Source organism: Myotis lucifugus, unplaced genomic scaffold (assembly GCF_000147115.1).
Source record: "Myotis lucifugus unplaced genomic scaffold, Myoluc2.0 scaffold_141, whole genome shotgun sequence".
Lineage (NCBI taxonomy): Eukaryota > Metazoa > Chordata > Mammalia > Chiroptera > Vespertilionidae > Myotis > Myotis lucifugus.
The window spans coordinates 223,129-250,404 of NW_005871189.1; the positions used below are offsets into that span (position 1 = coordinate 223,129).

The 27,276-nt window shown below is 44.7% G+C and overlaps 1 protein-coding gene across 1 annotated transcript in view; it reads right to left on the reverse strand.

The window, feature by feature from the left end:
* The window catches only part of DENND2A (DENN domain containing 2A), a 108,394-nt gene that overhangs the window by 11,211 nt on the left and 69,907 nt on the right, over window positions 1–27,276 (reverse strand). Inside the window, exons 6-18 of the mRNA XM_014460822.2 lie at window positions 24,977–25,177; window positions 23,534–23,627; window positions 22,762–22,812; window positions 21,520–21,707; window positions 17,494–17,603; window positions 16,253–16,322; window positions 14,236–14,313; window positions 10,113–10,253; window positions 8,344–8,492; window positions 7,643–7,649; window positions 6,443–6,476; window positions 3,353–3,387; window positions 737–754 (exon numbers count right to left, since the gene is read on the reverse strand). Of these exons, the coding sequence (XP_014316308.2) occupies window positions 737–754; window positions 3,353–3,387; window positions 6,443–6,476; window positions 7,643–7,649; window positions 8,344–8,492; window positions 10,113–10,253; window positions 14,236–14,313; window positions 16,253–16,322; window positions 17,494–17,603; window positions 21,520–21,707; window positions 22,762–22,812; window positions 23,534–23,627; window positions 24,977–25,177 (1,176 nt within the window). The remainder of the gene's footprint in view (window positions 1–736; window positions 755–3,352; window positions 3,388–6,442; window positions 6,477–7,642; window positions 7,650–8,343; window positions 8,493–10,112; window positions 10,254–14,235; window positions 14,314–16,252; window positions 16,323–17,493; window positions 17,604–21,519; window positions 21,708–22,761; window positions 22,813–23,533; window positions 23,628–24,976; window positions 25,178–27,276) is intronic.

Sequence of the window (27,276 nt, forward strand, 5' to 3'; positions counted from 1 at the left end):
CAAACTTCAAGATATACCAACATAAGGGAAATACTGGGAGTCTCTCTCTCTCTCTCTCTCTCTCTCTCTCTCCCCACTAAATAAAAAAAAAAGGGGGGGGGGGGGGGAAATGAGAGATATAGGAATATAAGATATATATATATATTTTTTTTTTTTTGAGGTCCCCCCCCCCCCCCCCAATCACAGGGGCGTCTCTCTTAAAGAATAATGACCATGTTGTAGCCTTTTGTTGGCAAGTGCCGAGCCTTCCTAACCACTCTCCACACACTTTGCACAGTGCCTGGATCCACTCTCAGTTTATCCAGTGAATGGGTGGATTATTTGGGACGATCCTTTGGAATCAGTTCTACTGTGCGAAGACAGTGATGACTGTGGCCGTCTGAGTTGAGTGAGAGCTGGCTTTCTCTTTTCCTTGCAATCACTCCTCATTGCGGTGAGCCTGCTGCAGCAGCTCCCCTCTCCTCTTACCCTAGTATGCTGTCTCCAGGAGCTCGTGAGAAGTTGGTGTAATGTAAGAATAAAATAAAAGTGAGGGTCCAGTGGGTTCCCCTTGAGTGCACTGTGTCCTCTTCAGGGCGCGGGCACCTCCCAGCCTTTGCCCTGGTTCTTGGCTGCGCTCCGTGTAGGGGAAGTTGCGAGGAGGCTGAGTTCTGGACACATGGCTGCTCCTTTACTAGTCCCCATGATGCCAGGCAGCTATAATCTCATTGCCATAAACCTTCCTGAGCTCATGAACAAAGTCACTTAGTGCTGGCTTCAGGAGAAAAGAGGTGATTAAAAGATACTGGCTAGCACGTGAAACGAGCCAGAGAGGAAAGGACAAATATTGTACGATTCCATTACACCGGAGGACTTTGGATGGGCAGATACATAGAGATAGGGAGTGGAGGAGAAGTTACCAGGGTTAGGGGAGTGGGCAATGAGGGGTTAATGGGTCCAAAGTTTCAGTTTGAGATGAAGAAGAGGCTCTAGAAATGGGTAGTTGTGACAGTTGCAAACATTGTGAATGTACTTAATGCCACTGAATTGTGTGTGTAAAAATGATTAAAATGATATACTCTATGTTATGTATATTTTACCACAATAAAAAGTATTCATAAACTTCCAAGCGAGTTCCTCTGAATCCAGCACCTCCCTAAAACATCCTAAAGTACACATTAGTCCTCTTTTCACCCACCCACACTGGGGCCTCAAGTTAATAAGGGCAATGCTGAATCTGTGCATGTACCAGTGTGAGTCTCCTAACGTTCCTGTCCCCTGTCTTGGCAAACAATCATTCTCATAATAGTCACTGGAGTCAGGACATACCGCTTAGTAGCATAGCATCCACATGTTTCAACGGTATTTAGTCCTTGTCTTTTCTTTCGAATGATCACCCCCAAAATAAGAAAGATGCTACGCCAGTTTCCTTCAAATCACTATATGGTAATACCTTCTTTATTAGCTGAGTAAGAGCGAGACAGAACAATTTAGTTAGGACTTATGCCAAGGAGAGACTATTAATAATTCAGCCACCAGCTTGGGGTGAAGTGACTTCTGTCTTTCGAGAATTTGCTCTCAAGCAGAAAAACTTTTCCCCCAAAGGCACTGCTTTCTCCCAGAGGGTCAAGAATGTTAAATACTTATAGTGAATTGCTTAGCATTTGTGTTTAATTTCCTTGCTCTATAGGTCACTGAATGTGTAGCATTTACTTTGTTCTAAGGTGTTTTGATTTTAGGGCTGATCTGTGTTGGTGTGTGATCAGTCCACAAAGTTTGTCTGTTGATATACTGTAGTTGTAAGGTCCTGACTTAGAAAACTAGGAGGCTAGCCCAGCCGGAGTGGCTCGGGTGGTTGGAGCGTCATCCTGTGCCCTGAAAGGTTGCTGGTTCGATTCCTGTCAGGGCACAGAGCTGGGTTGTGGCTTGGATCCCCGGTCCAGGCCCATACAGAAGGCAACCGATTTATCTCTCTCTCTTTTTCTCTCCATATCCTCGGGTCAGGATTAAAAACAACAACAACAAAAACCTAGGAAGTTAAAATCTAAACAACATAGTTGTGTCTAGAGCTGCCTTTTCAGACTATATTTTGCAGCCCATTTTAGAGTCCTAAAATACTTTTAATAGGTTGTAATCAGCATTAAAAACAACAACAAAAAGAATAGAACAAAACTAAGAGTTTGAAAAAAAAAGAGTTTGCTGTATGTTTTCAGTTGTACTAGTACATGATCTGTGTACATGTGTGTGTTGCATGTACTGGGTCTGAATGTAAAATGTATTTCTCATGGTAGTCTACAGTTAAAGGAAACCAATGATTTGGACTAGCGAATTGGGGGTGGAGACAGGTAAAGAGCAATGGTTGAGTTGGAACTTTGATATGTTACGTGTCTTACTGGGATGTTAGCTTTCATTTCCAAGTGACTAGAGGGAGTCCCTTAAAAGACTTTTCTAGTAAACAAGAATTCCCTGAATGAAGAAGCATTTTGTATGAAACCCATCTCTTTTTATAGCACATTTGTTATAAGTTCCTAAATATTACTTGGAGAAAGAAGTGGATCATGTGACAGTTTAGGTAGTAGACGCTGTCATCTGTGGTCTACATCTCCAGTCTTTGAAACTATCACTTTCGTCAATTCACTAAAAGAATAAAAACACAGAACTCACGTTTAAGAGTCCTTTTACATTTCAGAGTTGTGGTTCAAGCACTTTTGATTCCAGGGAAGGTACAGAATCACAGAACTTTTGACCTGGGAGTAATCTTAGAGATAGAGTTCATTTTCTTTTGAACTTTATAACTAAAGTCCCTGAGGCCAAAACGGGTGCAAGTCACCTCTGAGTTCAGTGGGGGAGGGTGGGGGGAGAAGGAGGATAGAAGAGTCCTGCAGACTGGAGCAGACGAAAGAGATACAGCAAGAAGAATGGAGCCAGAAGCCTTTGACTTTTTCTCAATCACTGCAGTAAAAAACACATCTGTTCAACACCCTTGCCCCCTGCCCCCCCGCCCCCCCCCCAGCTCCCTTTCGCTTTCTTGTGCCTCATCCCTAGAAGGAGGAAGTATAATCGGCTGCTCCCTTCTCTCTGCTGCCACAGCACGCGCTGTGCTGTCTCCTGGTAGAAGCTCACGCTGCCCTGCAGAGCCGGGCAGGCCCCCAGAGGGTGAGGAGACCCTGGTTCAGCGGCAGTATGAGCCAACTGGATGACAAAGGCGGTTGGAACCAGTTTTTAAAACAATGATAAGCAACACCAGTGACATAGGGCGGGGGAATAAATGTACGGAAAGAGAAAATTCATTCAGGTAACTGGAATGCAGTGAGCTAAAGGATAATGGTGTTCAACTTCGAGGGGACAAATGATGACAACTCAACTGGGTAACCTGCTGGACAGGGAGGTAGGTGTTGCCACTATTGACTATTTTTCCTAGCGAGTGGTTTTTGTTTGTTTTTTAAATGGTCTCTGTTGCAGCTACACCCAAGCGTTTCCACAGCTGGTTAGCATGAGCACCCTGCTGGCTGGTGCAGGAGACAGGGCAGCAGGAACATGACAGACTGAGGAGCGGCTTGTTCCTCTTGCTCTCAAGCCCACATCATTCTTCTCTTAAAAAATGCCTCTGGAAACACTAGAAGGAAAGGTCAAATTCTGCAAATAATCAGTTAGTGGTAGCCTTTCCACAAAAATAAGTGGTAGAGGAGAAAAGAGGGACTATTTTAAGTGTAGCTGAAGTGTTTTTCTCCATCTCTGCTGCAAATGCTAACGAAATTATTCCCTGACTTGTGAAGGCCATAGGAGCCTTCGGGGGGTGGTGGTGGTGGGGGGGTGAATGTGCGAAGAATAGTCTCTGGTTCTGGGGATGCTCAGGTGACTCCAAGCACGCTTGCCACACAGCCTCACCGAGCATCTGCTGGGTGGAGGAGAGGCAGTGCTGCTGAGGGAAGGCCCAGGAAGAGAGCCCGGCAGCTGACTCATATTATAGTGGGGGTGGAGGACAGGAACACCAGTGACAAAGCTGTGAACAATTTGTATAGAAGTGAGGGAGGGAGGAGATGCCCAGTGGGAGTTTGGCTGGGACCCAGGGTTAAAAGCTGGGCAAAGGTTTTGTTTTTTGTTTTTTGTTTTTTTTAATCCTCACCTGATGATATTTTCCCATTGATTTTTAGAGAGAGTGGAAGGGAGGGGCCGAGACAGAGAGAGAGAAACATCAATGTGAGAGAGACACATGGATTGGTTGCCTCCGGCACGATCGAGCCCCAATTGAGCCTGCAACCGAGGTACATGCCCGTGACCAGCATTGAACCCGGAACCCTTCAGTCCATGGGCTGATGCTCTATTCACTGAGCCAAACCCACTAGGGCCATGGTCGGCAAACTCTCAACAGAGCCAAATATCAACAGTACTACGATTGAAATTTCTTTTGAGAGCCAAATTTTTTAAACTTAAACTATATAGGTAGGTACATTGTTATAAACTTAGTTAGGGTACTCCTAAAGCTTAGGAAGAGCCACACTCAAGGGGCCAAAGAGCCGCATGTGGTTCGCGAGTTGTAGTTTGCCGACCAAGGCCTAGGGCAAAGCTGGGCGCAGGTGAGGTTCAGGTCCCAGAATGCTGAAGCATGAGTTCACAGGCATCGGGATGCACTTGTGAGTGCTAACATTCTCCTGCAGAGGGCGCTTCAGTTCTGGTGCTGCCCAGTCCCTGTGCCATACGTGGGTTACTATGCTCACTGCCTTCCCACTCACCTAGGATGCCACCAGAAGAGCAAATGATGAGTTTCCTGAGCTAGACAGACACCCCAGGAGTTGGAAGGATGAGCCCGTCAGTAGTCTTTAGTATCCCAAGCAGAGCATCTCTCCTACCAGTGCATCATTCCCAGGAACAGGAGTGACAGGTAGACTGGTCTGGCCTGGTGCCTGGTGAGACCTAGGGAGGGGGTGGGCGTCACCATGCAGTGGCTGCCACATTTCCATGACTGTACTTTCAAACCCTGAAGTGATGTGTCACTGAGTTTAAAAAGAACACAGGCTGGACCTCAGGAAAACTGTGCGATCTCAGGTAAAGCCCTTCACTTCTCCAGGCCTCAGATTCCTCTTCTGTTAAATAAGGAAAGTGGACTAGATGATTTCTGACGTCCTTCCAGATCTAATGTCTGTAAACTACACAGCGATAGAGAACGAGGAGCAGGCAATAGCTGTAATTGGAAAGAACCAAGACCTCTAGGGCTCATAAGCGAAGACAGGACCAAAGAGCAACGCTGACATCTCATTCTGAGGAACTAAGAGATGAAAGTGTTGGAGAGGATTTGAGCTGCCACAGTAAACCCCCCAAAGACAACACAAAGCCAGCACACCCTGGGAGGGACCTGACTCGGAGAGAACTGGATTAAGTGTCTAGCCCAAGGTTCTGTTAGGATGGGTTTGGGGTAGAGGACAATAATCTGTGACTATGCTATTCTCTAAATATTGCTTCAAATGTTGTCTTCTTGGGATTCACAGGCAAAAATAGGTAGTTAAAACTTAATATTTAATCAGACTGATGCTACTGTGTCACTAAAATTGCATTTAAAAAATATTTTTATTGATTTCAGAGAGGAAGGGAGAGGGAGAGATAGACACATCAATGATGAGAGAGAATCACTGATTGGCCACCTCCCGAATGTCCCCGAATGGGGATCAAGCCTGCAAATGTGCAGGAGTGGGCAAAAGTAGGTTCATAGTTGTTCGTATGGAATCCCGGTTATGATTGTTACAATAGTTTTATTAACTCTGTTTCACATACTCACAACTGTAAACCTACTTTTGCCTACCCTGTATGTATCCCTAAGACTGTCAGCCACTCAGGGGTCCTCCTTTCACCTCTGTAACTTGTTTCCTGAGCCCATGCAGCCCAGCTGGCTCACTTTTTCTACTTCTATAACTTTCTAAATAAACTTTCACTTGTATTTGAATAAAAAACAAACAATGAAAAAACCTCTGTTCCATATAAAACTTTTGTACAAATTTGTTAATGTGCAGCTTATGACTTTATTATTCAGCCTCATCTATAGAGTTAGACAAAACTTTGGGAACTGAAATTAATAAACTAAAAAAAACAAAATGTTTATCATTAGGGAAATGAAGAAAGGGGTATAGGGAAATATTTATTTGGGTTGTTATGACAACAGAACAAGCCATCACAACAACATTCTTTCTTTTCCATCTGTCAGACTTTGGCTTGACACAGCTTAAGAAACACTCAATGTCCATCCTAAAGATGAAACGGAACAAAAATGTTATTCTAGATTTGATACATTTTTGGCTCCACTTAAAACCCTTTTATAACTCATACAATATTTGCCACAACTCTGCTATTTCCTCTTGCAGTGGGCAGACTCACTAACAATGATGAGTGAATAAATTGTGTGTTAGGGGGAGGATGCAGGCAACAGTGACTACAGGCGTAAATCAGGCTGAGGTCCACCCTGGGATGTCACAGGGCCATGCACTGAGTGTGTGGCATGCCCTGTTCTCATGCACTCCTCTATGGTGTTGAAAAGCTTGGGGCTATGGACGGAAACCAGAAGAATGAGGCGCTTGCTTCCACTGCTAGCTGAACAGGGCCAGGAAGGGGTGCACGTGCAACGGGCAGAGAATTGTGCCAAGTTGATAAGGATGAAAGCACCAGCTCAAACTTATGTGGAAGGCTTTCTTTGTAGATTTTTTCAGGTCAAACTACTGGCAGCCAGCCACTGCCTCCCAAGCCCTAATTGTCAGGACTTAACCCAAGAACCCTTGATTTCCTATAGCTCTTTTCCCACAAACCAGAAAGAGCTGGGTGTTTGTTGATTCCTCCTGGAGGAACCCCCTTAGGTGGAGCAGCCCGGAGGAGAGAAGGTGGGTTCTGGCTTTCCTGCTCGGTAACCTCACATACACGATGCTCTTTGGTGGGGTCTCTGTGCTCTGATTAGTAGCTATGTCAATGTCTTCCAGGTGAGCCAGACTTGGCTTGTTAGTGGAGGGGGCGCAACTGAGGTTGGAGAGCCCCCAAAAGGAAGGCTGAGCCAAAGCCCCCAGAAGTATGCAGTTAAGGCGACAAGAGAGGTGGAGAACATGCCCCGACTTCTGAGCCCAGGTCTAGGCCTTTCTAAGATCATCCTTTCCCCACCCCCAAAGTCAAGCCTGAGAATGTACAACTAGAGACAGTGGGGCACTGAGCGCAGCTGCCAGAGAACACAGACAGTTACTAGAGTGTGATGAAACCTGATCCCGGTCACTGAAGGGTTATTACTCATCCTTGGCTTCCAGGGCCTCAACCTTGAGAACTCTCTGGTCTGAATTCCCCAGGGTCCAGGGAGCTTGGAGAGCTGCCCAGCGCCCAGCACCAGCTGCAAGCTCAGAGACAGGCCTGCTTCCCAAGCTGAGCTGACGGAGTGCCCAGGGAGTACAGTAACGGTGACATCGAGAGTGAAGAACTGGAACACAGGGTGGAGCAGGCTGGGAGAGCCAAGTGGCTGCCGTCCAAAAGCAACATCATCAAGGTGACCAGATGGCGTGGTGGTGGGGGGCTGGATTCCATCTCCCACCACGCCCCCTGATGAGCTCCACATTCATGTGCTTTGTCCTTTCCATTCCTTCTCTTTTCTTCTTCCTCCCTTTTGTTTTCCAGAGTTGAGAGGCGTATTTCCTCTCTGAACCACAGTGCTTCAATTTTTGTGTTTTGGCAAATGGCCTTCTCTCCAGATGGACTCCTCAGCTGGCCTCATCTGCTTCTGGCCGGCGGGCCCTCTCAGCCGGGCCCACATCGCAGGCTGTCTGGAGCTGCAGCTGCCACTGAGGCTCCTGTGCCCTCAGTTCAGAGCGAAGAAGGCTCTGCTCAGCCACAGTGAACTGCTTTGTGCTCAGCCTCCTGTCTCCTCGCCCTTGTACAGGCAGCTGCTTTTGCCTGGACTATGTCTGAGGCTCAGGGGGACCGCACCTGTGCTGGGAGTGAGTGCCCTCTCCATCTCCAGGACGCACCCCTCTAGCGAGCACTCACAGCACTACTGGGTGGTTTGTTCTCTTCCCTGTCGCCCCACTGTACTGAGAGCTCCTTGAGGGCAGCTCTGGGCCTTTCCCCCTGTCCCCAGCACATACATGGTAGAGTGCCCAACACAAAGTAGAATGAGTAAAAAGTAGGCCCAATACCAGGTAAGTGTTGCAGAGCAGTGCAGGCCTACCTCGTTCCACACCACTCGTGTGCTTCCGAACCTGCATCTTAGATGCCCACTGACTCCCACTGTCACCCCAGAGGAGCTTCCTCTGAAATCCTACGCCATCACCTACCCCCACCCTGGCATCAGACAGTCCAAGACTGCCTGCCATTCAAACACTTTATCAGAAGTAGCCAAGGTTGTACCTGAGCTTGTCTGCGATGAAGATGACCCTCCTTTCCAGAAGCAGGGAGGCAAAAACACAGAGCAGGTGGCGGATGCTGAGAGAAGAGAAGAGGGACTCAAAGTCCACATGTTCGAGCCGGGAGTCCAGCGGGCGGCACAGTTCAATCACCTGCCAGGGAACAGGAGCAGCCGTGAAGGGCCTGCCTACTCAGCCAGGCCGCTCACACAACAAGTCGTTCTCTGCAAGGGTGGCCCACTGGCAAGGGAAAGGGAAAGGAAAACGAAAGGGATCGGGAAAAGAAAGAACCCAGGACACTGGGGGCAGGTACGCGTGGAAGGGAAGCACGTGCCTCGCACTCAACCATGAGACTGAGGACAGTTCGGACGGAGGTGGGGAGAGGATGGCGGAAGCAGTGCCCTTGGATCAAAGTGGCCGGAGGCTCTCCTGGACTCCCCACAGAGTTCTCTGGCTGGTGACTGTGTGCTGTCCCTTAGAGCCCCGCAGGTGAGCGTGGGTCTCAGGAGGAAATATCGCCTGGAGGTATGGAGTCACAGGCTCACTCAGAAGGACCAGCAGGTCCGAGCAGCACTTTCCAGACTCACCTCCTCTAGAAGGACTTTCTTAAAGGACCAACCCCATCCCAACCCCCTGATGTGGAGCCTTTCAGCGCTTACGTTGAGTGTGTGTCTTCTCATTCCATATTTGCTGTTATGTTCCTGAACTCATTGTGGTCACTACTCATGTGCATGTTTTTTCTCTGTAAGGAGCTGGCTCCTTCACAGAGCAGAGACTAGTTTTCACTCTCAGCACAGTGCCTGCTCAGGGCTGTCCATGCAGTGGGCTCACTAGTGCTAACATCCCCAAGGCCAAGCCGCCTGCATCTGGTATGGGATGTTTCTCCAGCCACAGGGACTGCTCTTCTCTATGCTGGGAAATTGGGTTGTTCCGGAATGTCCCAGACCCATCCTCCCCTTCCCCCCCTCCGCCCTGGCTCCACAGGTGACTTGTTCTGCCAGGGACTTTGGAACTAGAGACCCAAGTCTGAGACAGATGTGCCTCCTGAGGTACCAGAGCCACATAAGGGGAATGGGAAGAATGCAAACCAGCTCCTGCATCAAATGCCGGCCCAGCAAGGACAGGAGCGCTCTCAGAGTCTAAGATGAATAAGGAGTAGTCCCTGAGCTTGTCTTCCCTAAAAGTAATGTTTTACATAATCAAGTTACAGAGGTGATGCAGACTAAAAACATGAACAGGTTCATATACAATTCAAGAATGCAATGGGCCTGGCTGGCGTGGCTCAGTGGTTGAGCGTCGACCTATGAATCAGGAGATCTGGGTTTGATTCCCGGTCAGGGCACATGTCCAAGTTGCAGGCTCAATCCCCAGTACGGGGCATGCAGGAGGCAGCCAATGATTCACTCTCATCATTGATGTTTCTCTCCCTCTCTCCCTCTTCCTTCCTTTCTGAAAATCAATAAGAATACAAAAAAAAAAAAAAAAAAAGTAAAGAATGCAATGAGCTATACTGAGAAACCAAGAATGTTCATGCAGGTCCCTAACCTGGAAGGCCAACATCATGCACAGAAACACATGTGCTGCCATGGCGCAGTCCTGGGGGTTGCTCTCTGGACCGGAATCCTGGGCTGGATGCACTGGACTGATGACACCCGAGGGGCAAGAGGACACCACCGAACGTGACAGCCCACCAAAGGCCAGCCCCTCAGAGCACTCGGACTTGGCTGTCTGGGCCACTCTCCCCCAGGAGAGGAAAGGAATCTGACCACTCACCTCAGTTCCCGTTCCTGGCAGGAAGTTCTTGACAATGATGGTTTTGCCCAAGGCTGGGAAAGGGGCTTCCATGACACTCCTCATGAGGGGCTGTACCAGGGCAGGAGAGATGCCTCGGCGTTTTTCCACCTCATCCAAGATCTGCAAGGGTCAGAAAAGCAGCTCAGCCATCCTGAGCCAGGGCACCAAGGTGTTGCCTGTTCTGGATGCAGTGGGCCTGCCATGGAGACTGAAGAATCATGGGAAGCCCTGCTGTCCTCATCAGACCAAGCTTACAGTCTCTTTTACCCTATGTGTTACTACCCCAATTCTCCCCCCTCTGTCATTACTCTCTTTGCCATGTGACTTTTTTTTTAAACAGGTTTTTTTTTTTTTTTTTTTTAAAGATGTTTTTATCAATATTTTAGAGAGAGGGGTAGGGAAAGGATAGAGAGATAGGAACACTGATCAGAGAGAAACATCATTGACCGGCTACTTCCTGCATGCCCCATACTAGGGATCGAACCCGCAACCCAGTAACTGAACTAGTGACCTCCTGATTCATGGGTTGAGCGCTCAACCACTGAGCCACACTGGTCTGGCTTCCATGTGACTTTGTAGTTCCTCCCACTAAAGGGGCGAAGTATAGTTCCAGCCCCCCTTGATTTTGGGTTAGGCCATGTGAGTTTTTGGGCATTCTCAGTGGGAATAATATACAAATATGCTAAAAGCCACTGAAGTGTATATTTTATTTTACTTATTTTTTTGAAGTGTATATTTTATTTTATTTTTTTTAATTTTTTTCCAGGATGGTACTCCCCAGAACCTGCGCCCCTGTGGGCTCTGAAGTGTATATTTTAAATGGGTGAATTATATGGTGAGTTGTATCGCAATAAAATTGTTACTATAAAACTTCAAATGCAAGACGCTTCACAATCTATTTCAATTTAAATGCCATTTATGGGGGTGGGGAGAGGTAGGTGAGGGTAAAGGGGGGATAAATAGTGGTGGAAAGAGACTTGACTGTATATCTATACAATATACAGATGACATATTATACAACTGTACTCCTAAAACCTATATAATTTTATTAACCAATGTCACTCCAATAAATTCAATAATAACTTTAAAAAAAACCCCAAAACCTCATACTTCAATTATACCTTAATAAAACTGGAACAAAATTGGGAAAATAAGCCATTTATAAGAATATCACATGTACCTATTCAACCCTTGATATATGGCTAGTCTGAATTGAGATGTGTTGTAAGTGTAAAATAATCAGTGGATCTCAAAATACAAAATAAATAATGTAAAATATCAATGACTTCATGTTGATTACATGTTGAAATGATAGTATTTTGGATATATTAAATAAAATTTATTATTAAAGTTAAAAAGATAATATGGTAGTTCCTTAAAAAATTAAACAGAATTATCCTATGATCCAAAAATTCCACTTCTGGGTACAAACCTGAAAGAATTGAAGGCAGAGACTCAAACAGATATTTGTATAGTCATGTTCATAGCAGCATAATCTATAATAAAGAGCTAAAAGGTGGAAACAACCCAAATGTCCATCAACTGATAAATGGATAAACAAAATGTGGTATATACATATTGTTTCGACTTAAAAAGTTAAGAAATTTTCACCCAGGTTCTAACATGGATGAACCTTGTTCACTTAGGGCATGCGCTAAGTGAAATAAGCCAGTGACAAAAGGATAAATAGTGTACGATTCCACTGACATGCGATGTTGGAGTAGCCAAATTCACAGGGACAGAAAGTAGAATGGTGGTTGCCAGGGGCTGGTGGATGGGGGTGGGAGGGAATGGGGAGTTAGTGGTTAATGGGTACAGAGTTTTAGTTTGGGAAGATGAAAAGGTTCTGGAGATAGATGGTGGTGGTGATTGCACAACAGTGTGAATATACATAAAGTCAATTAACTGTACACTTCAAAATGGTTAGAATGGTAAGTTTTATATTATATATATTTAGCACAATAAAAAAATAATATGGCAAAAATTTTTAAAGAATTTCATAGGGAGGGGGAGGCAAGTCAGGGGAAAAATATATTAAAAGGCTGCTCAGGGGAACAATAATGAAAAATGGTTGAGGAGCACAGGACCAGTGGAATGAGAGTGCCAGTGCTCGGCCCAGGCCTTCGGAGGCCTTTGGAGGCCTGTCTTTGAGTTTTTGCTTGCCTGCTTGTGCCTCTGCTATAGCAGTAAGAAGAGCGGACGTGGGCCAGCTCTCTGTCTAAAGAGGATGACAGACATGTGGCCCAGACCCAACAGGACTTGCAGCCTAAAGCAGATCTGCCAGCCCAGATCAGCCAACCCCCGCCTACTCCTAGCACATGAGGGAGCCCAGTAGAGATCAGCAGAGCCAAGCCCTGACCTGCATGTCTGTGAGAATAAATGATTGTTGCTTTCAGCCACTGTGGTTTGCTATACAGCATTACTGTGGCAATATTTAATGATAAACCTTCTTCAGAGATTCTAAGAGCAGTTCTTATCCATGATTCCTATCTGGACTAAAGAATAATTTGCCATTTTTGTCATCCTTGTCCCTCACCTGAAAATAGCTTGAGTTCTAGGGATCAGTTTGCCAAAGCTCTGTTTCTAATTCTACCCTGAGTATTTGCTGTACTGTCTTTGGCAAGTCATGACACTACATTCTTAAAATATCCCTGGTCACAAAACTGACGTGAAATCCCAGGATTGTGCCTCACGCAAGCATGATGGCATGTTTACTTGCTCCACATCCCCTGCACAGGACATAGCAACGAAGCTCATGTGAATTCCAAAGCTGTCTTTGGAAGCTAACTCACATGAGCTGTTTTACTTCCAGCTTTCTTTCTTTTTTTTAATTAAAAAATTTTTTTTCTTTATTGATTAAGGTATTACATATGTGTCCTTATCCACTCATTGCCCCCTCCCCCCAGCTTTCTTTTCTTTGGGAGGAGCAGGAAGGGAGAGAGAGAAGCATCTACCTGTTGTTCCACTTACTGATGCATTTATTAGTCGATTCCTGCATGTATCCTGACTGGGTATTGAACTTGCAACCCTGGTGCATCGGGATGACGGGCCAACCAACTGAGCTACCCGACCAGGGCTACTTCCAGCTTTCACATAAGTATTCTCACAATAACAAACGCTGTGACCTACAGCCTTATCTCTGCCTTTAAACCCATGCCAAAGACTTGCAGGAGCAGCAATTTATAAATGACCAACTTTAATGTAGACTGATTACCACCAGTGGACTGGAGGAAAGAGCATGTCTCAGATTATTACGGATACTACTAATTATTTCAAACACACTTGCATAGAGTGTAAGTTCTATCTGGCAAGAGGTCACACTCTATCAGCATAATTCAGGCTTCCTCTGAGGTTGGTGGAGGTGGGGCAGGAGGTAGACTTTTGTTTTGGAATGCTTTTTAGGAAATGCTGCCTCATACCCATGGACAGTAGATGTAAGACTTCAATTCTCCAAAAGAAAGCTCAGACTGAAATAAATGCTGAAGGATTTTATATAAACTTATGAGTATCTCCAGTTAATATAGGAAACTTAGCTATATCTGACTTTTGACATTAGCATGATGTAGCATAATAATCTCTTATACACCAATTTAAAATACTGCGGCGGATGGGCCAACTCAATATGGCAATTCCTGTATCTTGGTATATTAGCAGAAGAACAAATTATATTAAGATTTCAATAGACTTAGGGCATTATTACAATAACAAATCATATACACATAGCACATATACACATATGTACATCGATACATATACATACATACATGCATCATAGTGGGTTTTTGTCCAGCAAAAGCAAATATGACCAAAGATAATGCTTAGAAGAAAAAAAATAAAACATGGGAAATTTTGGGAAGATCCTCTGCCCCTCCCATCCTTAGCTACAATTACTTTGATTCTCTCCCGTTCCCCAGTTTCTGAGCCCTGACCTTCATCAACTGTTATTTCCTGATGCAATGATAAGAGACTAGAGGCCACTGTGAGGGGAGGAGGAGGAAGTGGGAAGGAAGAGTGGAGAGTTAGATTATAAAAGTACCGGAAGTTGGGGGTTTCCTGTGTCCTTCTGGGCCCTGCCTCCTTTCTCTGAGGCCCAATTCCTCACCTTTGAAAAGAGGCTGAAGCATCCCAGGCGGCTCACGATGCAGTAAACTTCAGGGAGACGCTTCCCTTTGCCACCAGGCTTTTTGGAGAGAAATATAGGAAATCATGAATGCTACCAACTTCAGGGAAGGAAAGAACCCAAAGATTTCTGAGTGCTATCGTTTGTCTGATGTTTTCATGCACCATACCTTCGGACAACTGTTGTGCACACAGTAGGTGCTCAACATGACCTATGTATGTAATCATAAATAAGGGGCATAATTTGTTTACCCAAATCACTATAGTTCCTTGTAAGGAACTATATGTTTATTATAATAAACTTTTAAATAAACTATATGTTTATTATATTGATAATTCCAAAGGAGAAATAATTTCTGAAAATCCTTTTTGGAAACTGACTTTTAAGCTAATTTTCAACAAAAAACAAAATCAATCTCAATACTTTAATTTTACCAACAAAAATTATGATCCTACTTAACTTTTTCAAGGATTATCCATACTTTTTAATCAGTAATTAATTCAACAGATATTTACCGAAGAGCTACTATGTGCCATGCATTACTCTTTTTTATTTTAAGAATGCTTTTATTGATTTTAGAGGGAGAGGAAGGAAGAAAGAGAGAGAGAGAGAGGAAGAAATGTCAATTGGCTGCCTCCTGCACGCCCTCTACTAACCTGGCCATGTGCATGACCAGGAGTTGAACTGGTGACTTTTGTTGCATGGGACGATGCCCAACCAACTGAGCCACACCGGCCAGGGCCATGCATTATTCTTTTTTAAAATATATTTTTATTGATTTCAGAGAGGGAGAGATAGAAACATCAATGATGAGAGAGAAACACTGATCAGCTTCCTTTCGGCACGCCCTCTACTGGGGATCCAGCCTGAAACCCAGGCATGTGCCCCTGACCAGAATCGAACCCAGGACCCTTCAATCTATAGGCCAATGCTCTATCCACTGAGCAAAACTGGCTAGGGTACATTATTCTTTTTTTATTTGAATAGATTTTTACTGATTTTAGAGAGAGAAGTGAAAGGGAATGAGAGAAACATTGATGAGAGAGAGAAACATCGATTGGTTGTCTCCTACACGCATCCTAACTGGGGACTGAACCCATAACTTGGGCATGTGCCTTGATCGGGAAGTGAACCCATAACTTTTTGGTGCATGGGATGGTGCTCAACCAACTGAGCCACACAGGCCACAGCCATGCATTATTCTTGACTCTAAATTATATTAGCCTATTTCTAAGACTAAAATCATTCTCAGTAGAAAATGATGTGTCACTATGAAAGATTTTCAAAGGAATGGGCCTCAGAGGACAAGTTTTCAAATGTTTTAGCACAGTCAGTATATTGGGATAGTTTATGACTTTTAAAGGCTCTAAAGGAGACACTTGATCAATTATTTGCATCATGAACAATAAAACCAACCCTTTTCTGTCCTTAGCCCCATTATGAATGTTCTCACGAAGGTACCCAGGTCTGTTTAGCATGTTTTATTAGAAAGGACATTTGGTTTAAGAAGAGAAAGTCTTTTACTTGGTGGGGAAAACATTGGAGAAAGTATTTTCTTTCCAAAGGAGACATCGTCCAATGCAACAACTGTTCCCATCTGTCAGTAAGATTCAGCTGAAGCCCCCAATCTTCCTCCATGTTCTTTTTAAAAAAAATGTATTTTATTGATTTTACAGAGAGGAAGGAAGAAGAATAGAGTTAGAAACATTGATGAGAGAGAAACATCAATCAGCTACCTCCTGCACGCCCCCTACTGGGGATCGAGCCTGCAACCAAGGTATGTGCCCTTGACCAGAATTGAACCCGGGACCCTTCAGTCCTCGGGCCAACGCTTTATCCACTGAGCCAAACCGGTTAGGGCTCTTCCTCCATATTCTTAACCATCCTGGTTAACCTGCCACACCGCCTGTCCCTTCTCTCGTGGCACATGGTGAAACCGTAGGAAGCCAGCACTGGCTCTGTGCGGCACTCTTGCTGACTGAGAAGCAAATGTACTAACCAGCAGTCTTCGGCAGTAACCGAACCTTCTGCCTCCGTCTTCTCCAGTTAAGACAAATGAGAATGTTTCACTGTGGTGGGGAAAACGAGAGTACATTATGAAGCAAAACAAAACAAAGACACACCACGGTGAGTGCTGTAAACATTCTGAAGGAGGCTGTCCATCTCTGGCTGGGACTCGGGTCACCTCTCGCTTTGGAGTCTGTCAGGGACAGGGAGCTCTAAAGTGTCACTGTGTCCTCAGAGGATTTTTTTTTTTCACTCTGAGATCTCATATAATTCTATCACCTGAGCCATCCCTGGACACAAAACAGTCATTTACTGAGCACTGATTGTGGCTACTGCCTTCCATAAGCATGAGGGTGAGGTTGCATGCACTGGTCTAGGGATGCGACTCAGTGAGGGAGAAGCTGACGAGTGGGACAGTTCTGGGCCCCCTCAGAACTGCCCTGGGTATGGCGTTTCCAGGGGACCGTCTGTTCAGAGCCACCTCCAGGCTTGGACTGTCCTTAGAGGCTGCTGGGTCAACTTTGAGGAACACAGCAGCCCTCAAACATTTAGGATACACAGCCTACTGAGTTTGGTCAGTTGCTGAACATCTGATAATAAAAAGTTTATACCTAGCCACATGGGCTAGAGCAGAAATGTGAACAAATCACAGTCTGAGTAACAGCTGGAGGGCTACTGAAGAAATGCCTCAGTGGACCTGGGCAGGATGTGTGATGGGCAATGTTTCCCTAGACTAGGAATGACCTTATTGCCCTTCACAAAGGCTCATGAAGTAAACAAATACGCAGAATGAGTGAGCAGCCTGGGAACCTGCATACTTAGCAAGGTTATTCTTATCATCAGGAAAGTTTCAAAAACACTGGTGAGGGAAACCTCAGCCCAGGCCCATAAAGATTGCTTAATGGTAGGCCTGACTTACGGGGTCTGCCATCTATGACCCCATCTCTAGTTCTCACATTAGTCTTTTTAAACAATATATATATTTTTATTGATTTCAGAGAGGAAGGAAGAGGGCGAGAGAGATAGAAACATCAATGATGAGAGAGAATCATTGATTGGCTGCCTCCTGCAGGCCCCCTACCGGGGATTGAGTTGGCAACCGGGGCACGTGCCCTTGGCCGGAATTGAACTCAGGACCCTTTGGTCCACAGGCCAACACTCTATCCACTGAGCCAAACTGGCTAGGGCATGTCTTAGTCTTTGAGGGTGGGGAGGGGAGATGCCAGCACCTACCTAGTAAACTGCTGGACAGGAGTCCAATCCTTGGCATCGGGGAAACAGAACTGGGGGATGGCCTTCAGCTGGTCCTCAGCCTCTCTCATGAACTTGAAAGACCTTTCCAGCTGCAGGGAAAAGGGTGAGAGAAGGTTGGAGAATAAACCATAGCATGGGAGAATGAGGCAGACCACATCTTCAACCTTCCCACAGTCATGACCGCCACCTTCGAATCCCCTTCCTTGGAAGGGTTTCCAGCTCATTCTGCTGAGGCCATTTCCCCCCAGGCCAGTTTGAACCATGGTCTTATGGGGGAAGTCAGGGGGAAAAACAGTGTGCTTTAGAGAAATGTCTTCTATGCCTACCATTCTGGAATGTAACTATTTTAATCAATAAGGAAAAGCTGTCATAGCAATCCCTTCCAAATAGGAGACTCATGAGTATGCAAGGCTGAGCCTCAAATCAAGACTTCAAACCTCTGGGCCCAGACAAAGCTGCCTGTCCCGCAAAGAGGTGTACAACACTTCTCAGCGAATACATCCAGTCACATTATATCATACAGTGAATTCAACTCACGTCAGAGTCCTTGAATGTCAGAGCCAGAAGGAAAATAGACATCATCCAGCCTCACAGTCTTCTTTTAGAGATAAGAAATTAAGCCCTGAGATGTTAAGTCATCTGTTCATGATCACACAACTGAGCTAGGAATAAACCTGATCTTGCCCCAGCTGGTATAGCTTAGTTGGTTGAGCGGAGTCCAATGCACCAAAAGGTCGCTGGTTCGATTCTGGGTCAGGACACATGCCCAGGCTGCAGACTCTGTTCCCAGCAGGGGGCATGCAGGAGGCAGCCAATTGATGTTTCTCTCTCCCCCTCTCCTGTCCTCTCTCTCTAAAATCAATAAAAACATTTTTAAAAAATGATCTTAGTCTCTAGTTTGTCTTTCTCTCTCCAATTTATCTGACATCATAGACTAGGTGAGCATCATCTTATTTAAAAACAGAACAAATGAATAAAGTCTGACTTAGAGATTATATTTAAAGCCACGAGTTTGCTTATTTTGTGTATGAACAGGAATCTGCGCTTCTAATTCTTTAAATTTTTAATTATTTATTTATTTTTTTGGTTAATCCTCACCCAAGGATATTTTTTTCCATTGATTTCCAGAGAAAGTGGAAGTGGGGGAGGGAGGGAGGGAGGGTAGGAAACATCAATGTGAGACACATGGATTGGTTGCCCCCCAAATGTGCCTGGACTGGGGCCAGGGTTTGAACCTGTAACCCAGGTACATGCCCTTTACTGGGAATCGAACCCTCAACCCTCTGCTGCTCAGGCCAATGCCCTAATCACTGAGCCACGCCAGCTAGGGCCACATAAGCACATTTACAGGGAGTAGCACAAACAGATCCCTCTCACAAATACAGCCAATATCAGAGATGGCTAGAAAATATCCCAGTCTCCGTAAATTGTCATAGAGAACTGCATGACAGCAAACATCTTATGGAACATGACAATGATTCCTAGCATGCAAATATGAAGTATAAACCTTGAGTACGATGACTATAGGAGTGGGATATAAAACTCAGGAAAATGAGTTAGAAAAGAGGAGAAAAAAAGAGGAAGCGATTCTTCTGACAGAGTAAACGAGCGAAGGAAGTAGATATAAAGTAGCCTGGCATGCAAAATACATGTATGGAATGGTCACGATAACATAAAAAATACATTTAAAGAAACACTGGCCATAAGACATATTTCCAGCAGGAGGAGGTGGTTAACTAGATTAGGGTGCCCACATAATGGAGCATTATCTAATTTTAAAAATAATGATTTAGAATTTACAATCCAGGCATGTGCCCTTGACTGGAACTGAACCTGGATCCTTCAGTCCACAGGTCATTACTCTATCTACTGAGCCAATACATATTCAATTTGTATTGAATATGTTTATAAATAATCAGTGGTTTACAAAACATGATTAAAAAATGATACATGTACAGGATGGGACAAAGACTATTCAGTTGTGTGTACATGAAACACAGATTTTATTTTTATATTACTCTTTATTAATTATTGTATTATTTTCTATATGAATAACTATAAACCTACTTTTGCCCCACCCTGTTTTGCAAGAAAATCATAACATGAAAAAAGACTAGAAGAAAACACAACAAATGCTGTGTTGATCTTATGGAATGAAATTATAGGTGACTTTTTTTTTTCTGTTTAAAATATGTTTTTATTTATTTTAGAGAGAGAGGAAGGGAAAAGGAAGAGAGAGAAATAAATATGGATGTGAGAGGGAAACATCGCTCGGCTGCCTCCTGCATAACCCCTACTGGGGATCGAGCCCAAAACCTGGGCACGTGCCCCAATCAGGAATTGAACCAGTGACATTTTGGTGCATGGGTTGACACCCAACCAACTGAGCCACATTGGCCAGGGCCACTTGTTTCTTTACATATTTGCTGATTAATCTCTTAACAGTGACTATGCAATTTTCCAGGCAAAAAAGTTTCAATGTGGATGTCTAGCAGTCTGGAGATTCCAGGTTGGAAACTAGCATTCAATAGTGACGGTGATTAATTCATTAACTAATTCATGAACTAATGCCTCTATTCCTGGAACACTGATTAAGTACTTCCATATACAACATTGTGTTTGGCCCCAAGGAGTAAACAGGATGACAGGACAGTCCTTCCTCCCTTGGCGCTCGCTATGTGTGGTTCTCAATGGCATTGTGAGTCAGTGATAACCAGCAGCCTCTCTTAGCCAGGGGACATCGTCCCCAATCTAGGCATGTCCATATCATGGGGGTTTTCATGGGATTGTCCCTAGAAGTCAGCAGGATGAAGGTGACTCTGTGCCAATTTAGCTCACTTCATTTATGTAGAGTTTCCATCCTAAACTCCAAGAACAGGGCTTTATTGCAGTGCTGAACCACTGCGGTGGGACAGAAGGAAGGCTGACCCAGGAAAGGAATGGAGGGGCAGCTGGAACCTAGGCCTCACTTGGTTGGTGATGGCAAAGGAAGGCCCTCAGGGGGCCAGGACACAGGCTCCTCTCCACCTGAACACCCTCAGCCTTGGGTCTGCATGAACCCTACAGGGAGAGTGTCACATGCTACCTCCTGAATCTTTTGTATGCTTACCTTTTTAAAAAATATATATTTTTATTGATTCCTGAAAGGAAGGGAGGGAGAGAAAGAGATAGAAACATCAATGATGAGAGAGAATCATTGATTGGCTGCCTTTGGCACACCCCACACTGGGGATCGAGCCCACAACCCAGGCATGTACCCTGATTCATAGATCGACGCTCAACCACTGAGCCATGCTGGCTGGGCTGTATGCTTATCTTGTGCTCTCCTGTCAGTGTGAACAGAAAACACATTTTGCTCATCTTTGAAACCTCTGGGGCTGAATGCAATAGGGTTTCAGTAAATTCTGGTTGGATTGAACTAGAATGTGATGGAAACTCTTTAATACTGCTGTCAAAGCCTAAGAATAATTACATAGTATTGGTCACGCCATTTGAGGCTTTATTCAGGGCCATTTCATTTTAGGTGCCATGATTTAATACATGGGTAGAGCCCAATACTCATCGCCATGAACCCTGTTAGAACAGAATAGGATTCCTGTATGTATGCACATACAGAGGTGCACGGTACCCATACAGATGTTTATTAGCATGGCAACAAATGTGACACTCCTTAGGGAGAGCTGTGTGGCTGGATGGGAAAGAGGCTTCTAGAATATGTTGGGAAATGTGGTTGGATAAGGAGATGGGGGAGGGAGGAGGAAGGATGGTACGGTTGGCACAGAGACCACAGGAATTCAGGATGTATTTTTGATCACATGCTGAGTCCTTGGATCTCACCTCCTGTGACCTCCCAAATTCTCCAGCAGAAGTTTCTTCATGACATCCCTAATTAGGACCCAGTGTTGAGATTCTGGACACTACATGATCCTCAGACTCCCACACCTCCCTGAATCCATGAGTTCTGCAGTCGCCTGGCAGGCCACAGAGGCCGGGCCCACCCAGTACCTTCAGAGGGAACTGCTGGGTGAGTTCTGGCACGTAGGAGGCCCCTGCCTGCTTCTTGTGCAATGACACGACTACAAAGTACTCGAAGAGCTGCCTCTCCTGGTACTCGATAAGCTCTCGGTCAAGTGATGAGTATCTTGGAGGCTGCTTCAGGCGGGACTTCACATTGACCAGGCGTCGGCTATGAGCTGGGGGGGAGGGGAGAGGGAGAGAGAGAGAGATAGAGAGTCTGAAAATGACCCATTTTCCAATGTGCAATTGCACAGAGCTGCAACAGGTTATGTAATTCCCAGCTCAAAGTACTTTTCTAATCCCAAAAGTGTTCCCACATTTAAAAAATTAGTACAAATTCTTTCTTTGGGATCTTTGCCAAAATTCTGGGAGGAGAACACTCTCTAGGCCGCCAGGCTAATTGGTAATTGGGGTGCAGGAACTTGGAATGTTGGGCTTCTGCTCCACCATGGATTTGCTATCTGGACTTGGGGCTGGGCCGGGAGCAATCCTTGCATTCCTCTGTCAGATGGGGTGGAGACACTGACTCCTCCCCTCCCTCATTTCCCTCATCTTTCCAATTGTGGGATGTGACAAAACCCAAACCATAGAGCTTTTGGAGCTGGGAGCTTTGTAAACATCCCGTGTGACTCAACCAAGAGAGACCTGACTAACCCAAGAACTCCCATCTGCCTTCACCATTCTGTGCAATGGAAACGAGCCCGCTTTATTTTAGGTGGGCTGTGTAGCAGCAGAATGTTAGAGGTGAATGAGGCAGGGCCACTGGGTGGACGGATCTCCATCGCCTTACAACACAGTCCTGGGCTACAGCTTTCTTTGACTTCCACCTGGGGTCTGAGAAATTGCAGAAAACTCACCAAAGCCTGACCTAAATCACCACATTTTGATCCACAGGGACTAATTATTTCAGTGATTTCATATGACAGATGGGGAGCTAGAGGCCCTGAGATCTTATGTGAGTTCCTCCAGATCATACAGACATTTGAACAATAGGGCCAAATCCCCAGGTGTCCGGGGACTTAGGCCAGAGGTGGTGTACTTCGCTCAGGTGTGAAACACACCTATGACATAATGGAAAGGCATGGGAACAGTGGGGCCCTGAAGGTGTAGCCATCCTGCATCTCTGGAGTGGAACAGGCCCATCCTAGTCATGCTGAGGACTGACCGCCCCCCCAAGCATCCTGTGCCCCTCCACACCCCCCGTCCCGGCATGGCTACTGCTCTTCTCACCTTTCAGCTTCTCCTCGGTGTCACTGTCAGATTCACTGTTCTCATCTGTCACTAGATTGAAAAAAAGGAAGAAAGTTGCAAATGTAAGTTTTTCTGATGTAGGAAACTTTTTAAAAAATATATTTTTATTGATTTCAGAAAGGAAGGGAGAGGAAGAGCGAGATAGAAACATCAATGATGAGAGAGAATCATTGATCGGCTGCCTCCTGCACACCCCCTACTGGGGGTTGAGCCTGCAACCCAGGCATGTGCCCTTGACCGGAACTGAACCCAGGATCCTTCAGTCTGCAGGCTGAAACTCTATCCACTGAGCCAAACCAGCTAGGGCTGTAGGAAACTTTTCATATGTGATAGCACAAAGCCAAGATTTCTAGTTTAGAAGGACTGTTTTCCTTTTGTCTATTTAAATGTAATGGACAAATTATGTCTTTGTCCAACAAAATGTATTTCCAAATTAATTCGGCCCTAGATTAGATTTTACCTATATCAAATTATACAGCAAAAGATACTGGCCCCTTTTATGCATGCTAAGCAAGTAGGACTGCTCCCATAGTGAGGTTGGAGCATGCTGCCCTGGGCTCACTGGATGGAAGGACAGGGAGAGAGGACCAGAGGACATGCCAACAAGCTGAGCTCCTGGCTGTTGGACCGTCCTGGGGACAAGGAAGACATCCACAAAGCACCAGCTTGTTCTCTTGGTGGCCAGCCCAAAGCAACAGGAATCCACTTCTAGGAAGAATCTGTTTTCAGATCCTCTGGGGGATGCTCCTACCTTTTCCTGAGTTGCTCTCTGTTGACTGGGACAGCCTCTTCACTCGTTTCTTTCCTCTTCGGGCCTCATAAATGGCATTGATTCGCAACACCAGCTGCCAGACACCAAGAGAAGAAACGCCAGTGTTGGCAGCCTCCTCCCCATGTGCAGCTGGGATCCCTTCACTGCCCATTCTCTTCCAGAATGATGGAGGGCCAGGGAAAGGGGCAGGGAGGAGACATGTCCCACTGGCCCACTGGCATCTTTTCTGCCAGACAGGAACGTGGCTGTCAGAAACACTAAAGGAGGCTGCCATCCTCACTGATGTATGAGCGGTGTTGTCTAAATATGCTAACACCTCCAGCTGAGACACCAGGGAGGATGATTTCATCGGTTAACGGTGTGATGGCTGCTCCCCTTTCAATATTCCAATATCACTGTGGTTTGGGAAAAAGCTTTTGCCCCCAAAACAAAGCAAGAAAAGGAAGAGAAAGCATAAAAAAGCTCCCAGAAGGGCCCCTTTCGTGGGAATCATGCCAAAGAATGTCTGAATGGGAAGGGCGCAGGGATTACGGGTGCTGAGTCCTCACCTCTGCACCAAATGATGCCATGCTATGGCTCAAGTTTTTATAAGATTTTGTGTAACGTGATGGTAAAACATGCTGATTTTTCTCTGGTTTGATTAGGCCTGTCAAAAGGCTATTTGACCCAGTGCCAGTGTGCTGTTTAAACGGTGGCAATTCACTTTAATTTCAGGCAGTAAAGTAAGAGAAAATAAACTGGTGCAAATTAAACATGTGGATGAAAAAGGGGTCGCATACTAAACTGGAAAAGCTCAGGGGAGGCCTGCATGGAGGCCTTACAAACTCAGAGACTGAAAGTAACCACATCGGAGAGTCTGAATGTAAAAATTCCTAACTAAAAGCAAGTCATGGCAACAGTCATGTCCTAGGCTTACAGGCCTTGAGAAAGGTCAGCCTTTACCTTAAGTAAGCCTGTCTATAGACTTTTTGCATCTAAGATAACATACCCTTGGAATGTCACAGTAAATCCTCCTTTCTTGGATCCCTCAGGGCATAACCACAGGCCAGAGCACCAGACCACCAGTGCTGTCTCTGCAGTGGGTGCTGACACTGGCACAGGGCATGGAGGAAGGAGCTCTACTGCTTGAGGCCATGAAAGAGGAAGATGTGGCCTTTGGAGGCTGGGCATTGGAACACTGTCTGAATCAGAAGAGTAGTTACAGCTGGGAGGAGGATGGTGATGTGAAAGGCTACAGGGCCACAAGAATTATTTTGACAAAGGCCCAGACATCCCATCCTGCTGGCTTCACGGTGTCCCCCTGGCCTGTGACAAAGCAGGCAGAAGAGGGCCCAGGCTTGTCCTCTGCTCAGACTCCTCTGCAGCCTTCCTTTGCAGGAGGTGGGGTGCTTATCTGAAGACGAAGTTTGCTGCAAGCCTTACCTTGGGTATCTTTCTCTTCTTCCTGCCATTTGGCAGGTCTCCAAGGTTAAAGAAAGTGTCGTCGGGGCTGCTGGGAGTGGAGGGGGGGCTGATTCTGGAAGGGGACCCCATTCCATCCCGACTCAGCTTCCTAGTGTCCAGCAGTTTGAAGTTCCTTCTGTCTGAATTTTGCCGGAAAAAAGCAGGTTTGGACAATAACTGCTGTGAGGGGAAAGAAGGATAAATAAATACTAAAGGGATGAACTGGCGATCACTGGTGATGCCAGAGACCATGAGATTGAGAAGGGGAACTGGTCTAGGTTCCCAGGTCTGTTGAACTTGTCTATTAACACTTATCATCCAATTATGGAAAATTGGTATAATAAATAACGCAGGTCTAATTCTCTTTTTTAGACAGGTGGGAACTAACTTGGTTTAATCACTTACTTAACAGATGAGGCTTTCTGACAACCCAAGGCACACAGTATACATGGTATACAGGGTATACACAGTATACACAGTATACACAGTATACACACAGTACAACACCTAAGCTTAGCTATTGCCTCCTAGATAAGGAATTTCACGTCTCTGGGCCTCATTGTCTTACTTCTAAAAATGAGTTGCTTTAAGGTTAAAAGCCAACCAAAAAAATTAGGTAACTCACAGAGCTCATTTTTCTAATGCACACTACAAATAAATGAGAAGATTAACAATTCAAAAGAAAAATAGGCAAAAGAATGGAAAGTTTATAGAAAAGAAAATACAATGATTCTTAGATATATGAAAAGGTTCTTAGTGTCACTCATAAGAGAAAAGAAAATTAAAATGCCATTGTGGAATTATTTTTCACTCAAGGATTAGCAAAGATAAAAACTTTGTTAATTCTCTTGGGGTGACTGGAAATTGTTACAACTCTATGGAGGGCAATGTAGCAGTATCAACAAATTCACAATTGACATACCCTTCACCAAGCAATTCCTATACAAGTGTGAATTCAGTCCTATAGACTGCTTCAGCAAATTTGCCCTGCTGATATGCTCATACTTGTACAAAGTTATATTGTACAAGGAAAGTTATACTGTGCAAAGTCTATTGTATAATGTGCTATGATGTGTAAACATAAAATACTGGAAACAACCTAAATATCTATCAATGGAGGCTGGTCAAATAAATTATTGTAGATCTATACAGTGTAATACAATGCAGGTGTAAAAAATCGTAATGTACTGATATGGAAGGTTATCTCTGGTATAAATTGTTAAGCATAAAAAGCACAGTGCAAAGTGTAGACTAGTCAGTATAGTGTGCTGGGCTTTGTATGTGTGTTTTACAGAGCTATTCTGCTGGTATTTGCACAGTTCTACAAAGAATCACAGCAATTCAGTGGTTTCTCTCGGGGAGAGAAAGAGGGTCCAGGAAGAGGAGGACTTTCATACCCCTAAAATTCTGAACCACATGAATGTATTAACTATTCACTAAATAAGAAATACTAATAAAATAACTACTTTGACTACACGTTCTCTAAAGGTACTTCCAAGACTCACATTTTATGAGACTATAAATACAGTTGCAAAGTCTCTTTTTTAAAATAATAAATTAGATAAGACACCTAGCAAAGGGCCTAATAAACAACAGGCACTCAGTATAAGTTATTTCTTTTTCTTTCTCTATGACACTGACTTTTTTCATACTTTAATATGCAAACTGCATTTTTATTTAGTATATAGTTTATATTCTTTTGGAATCCCAGTGTTTTTCTTATTAATTTGAATGAGCTCTCTATATAGATCAGATATTAACTATTTGTCAATTTTGCTGCAAGTGCACTTTTATTTATATGTTGGATATGTGGAATCTCTTGCATAACATTTTTATATATGAAAATCTGTTTATCCTTTCCGTTGTGAGAGATTTAATCTTTACCTAGAACAAGCATGTCAAACTCAAAGGCTAACACAGGCCAAGTAAACAAGGTTTAAGTTTATGTGGGCCGCAAAAAAACAAAAGCTTCAATTTTCATAGAAACATAGGTTTATTTCGATAGAGACATGCTGAAATAATGAGTAACTGTTAACATAAAATAATAGAACATTTTAATAAAAATTAATATTTTTTCTTGAACATTAACTTACCAGACACTGAATAACTGCACAAATAAGCATAACGCAAATAAACCTATTTCTCTTGCCCTAGCTGGTTTGGCTCAGTGGATAGAACATCAACCTGCGGTTTAAAGGGTCCCGGGTTCAATTTTGACCAAGGGCACATGCCCGGGTTGCTGGCTTGATCCCCAGTAGGGGGCGTGCAGGAGGTAGTCA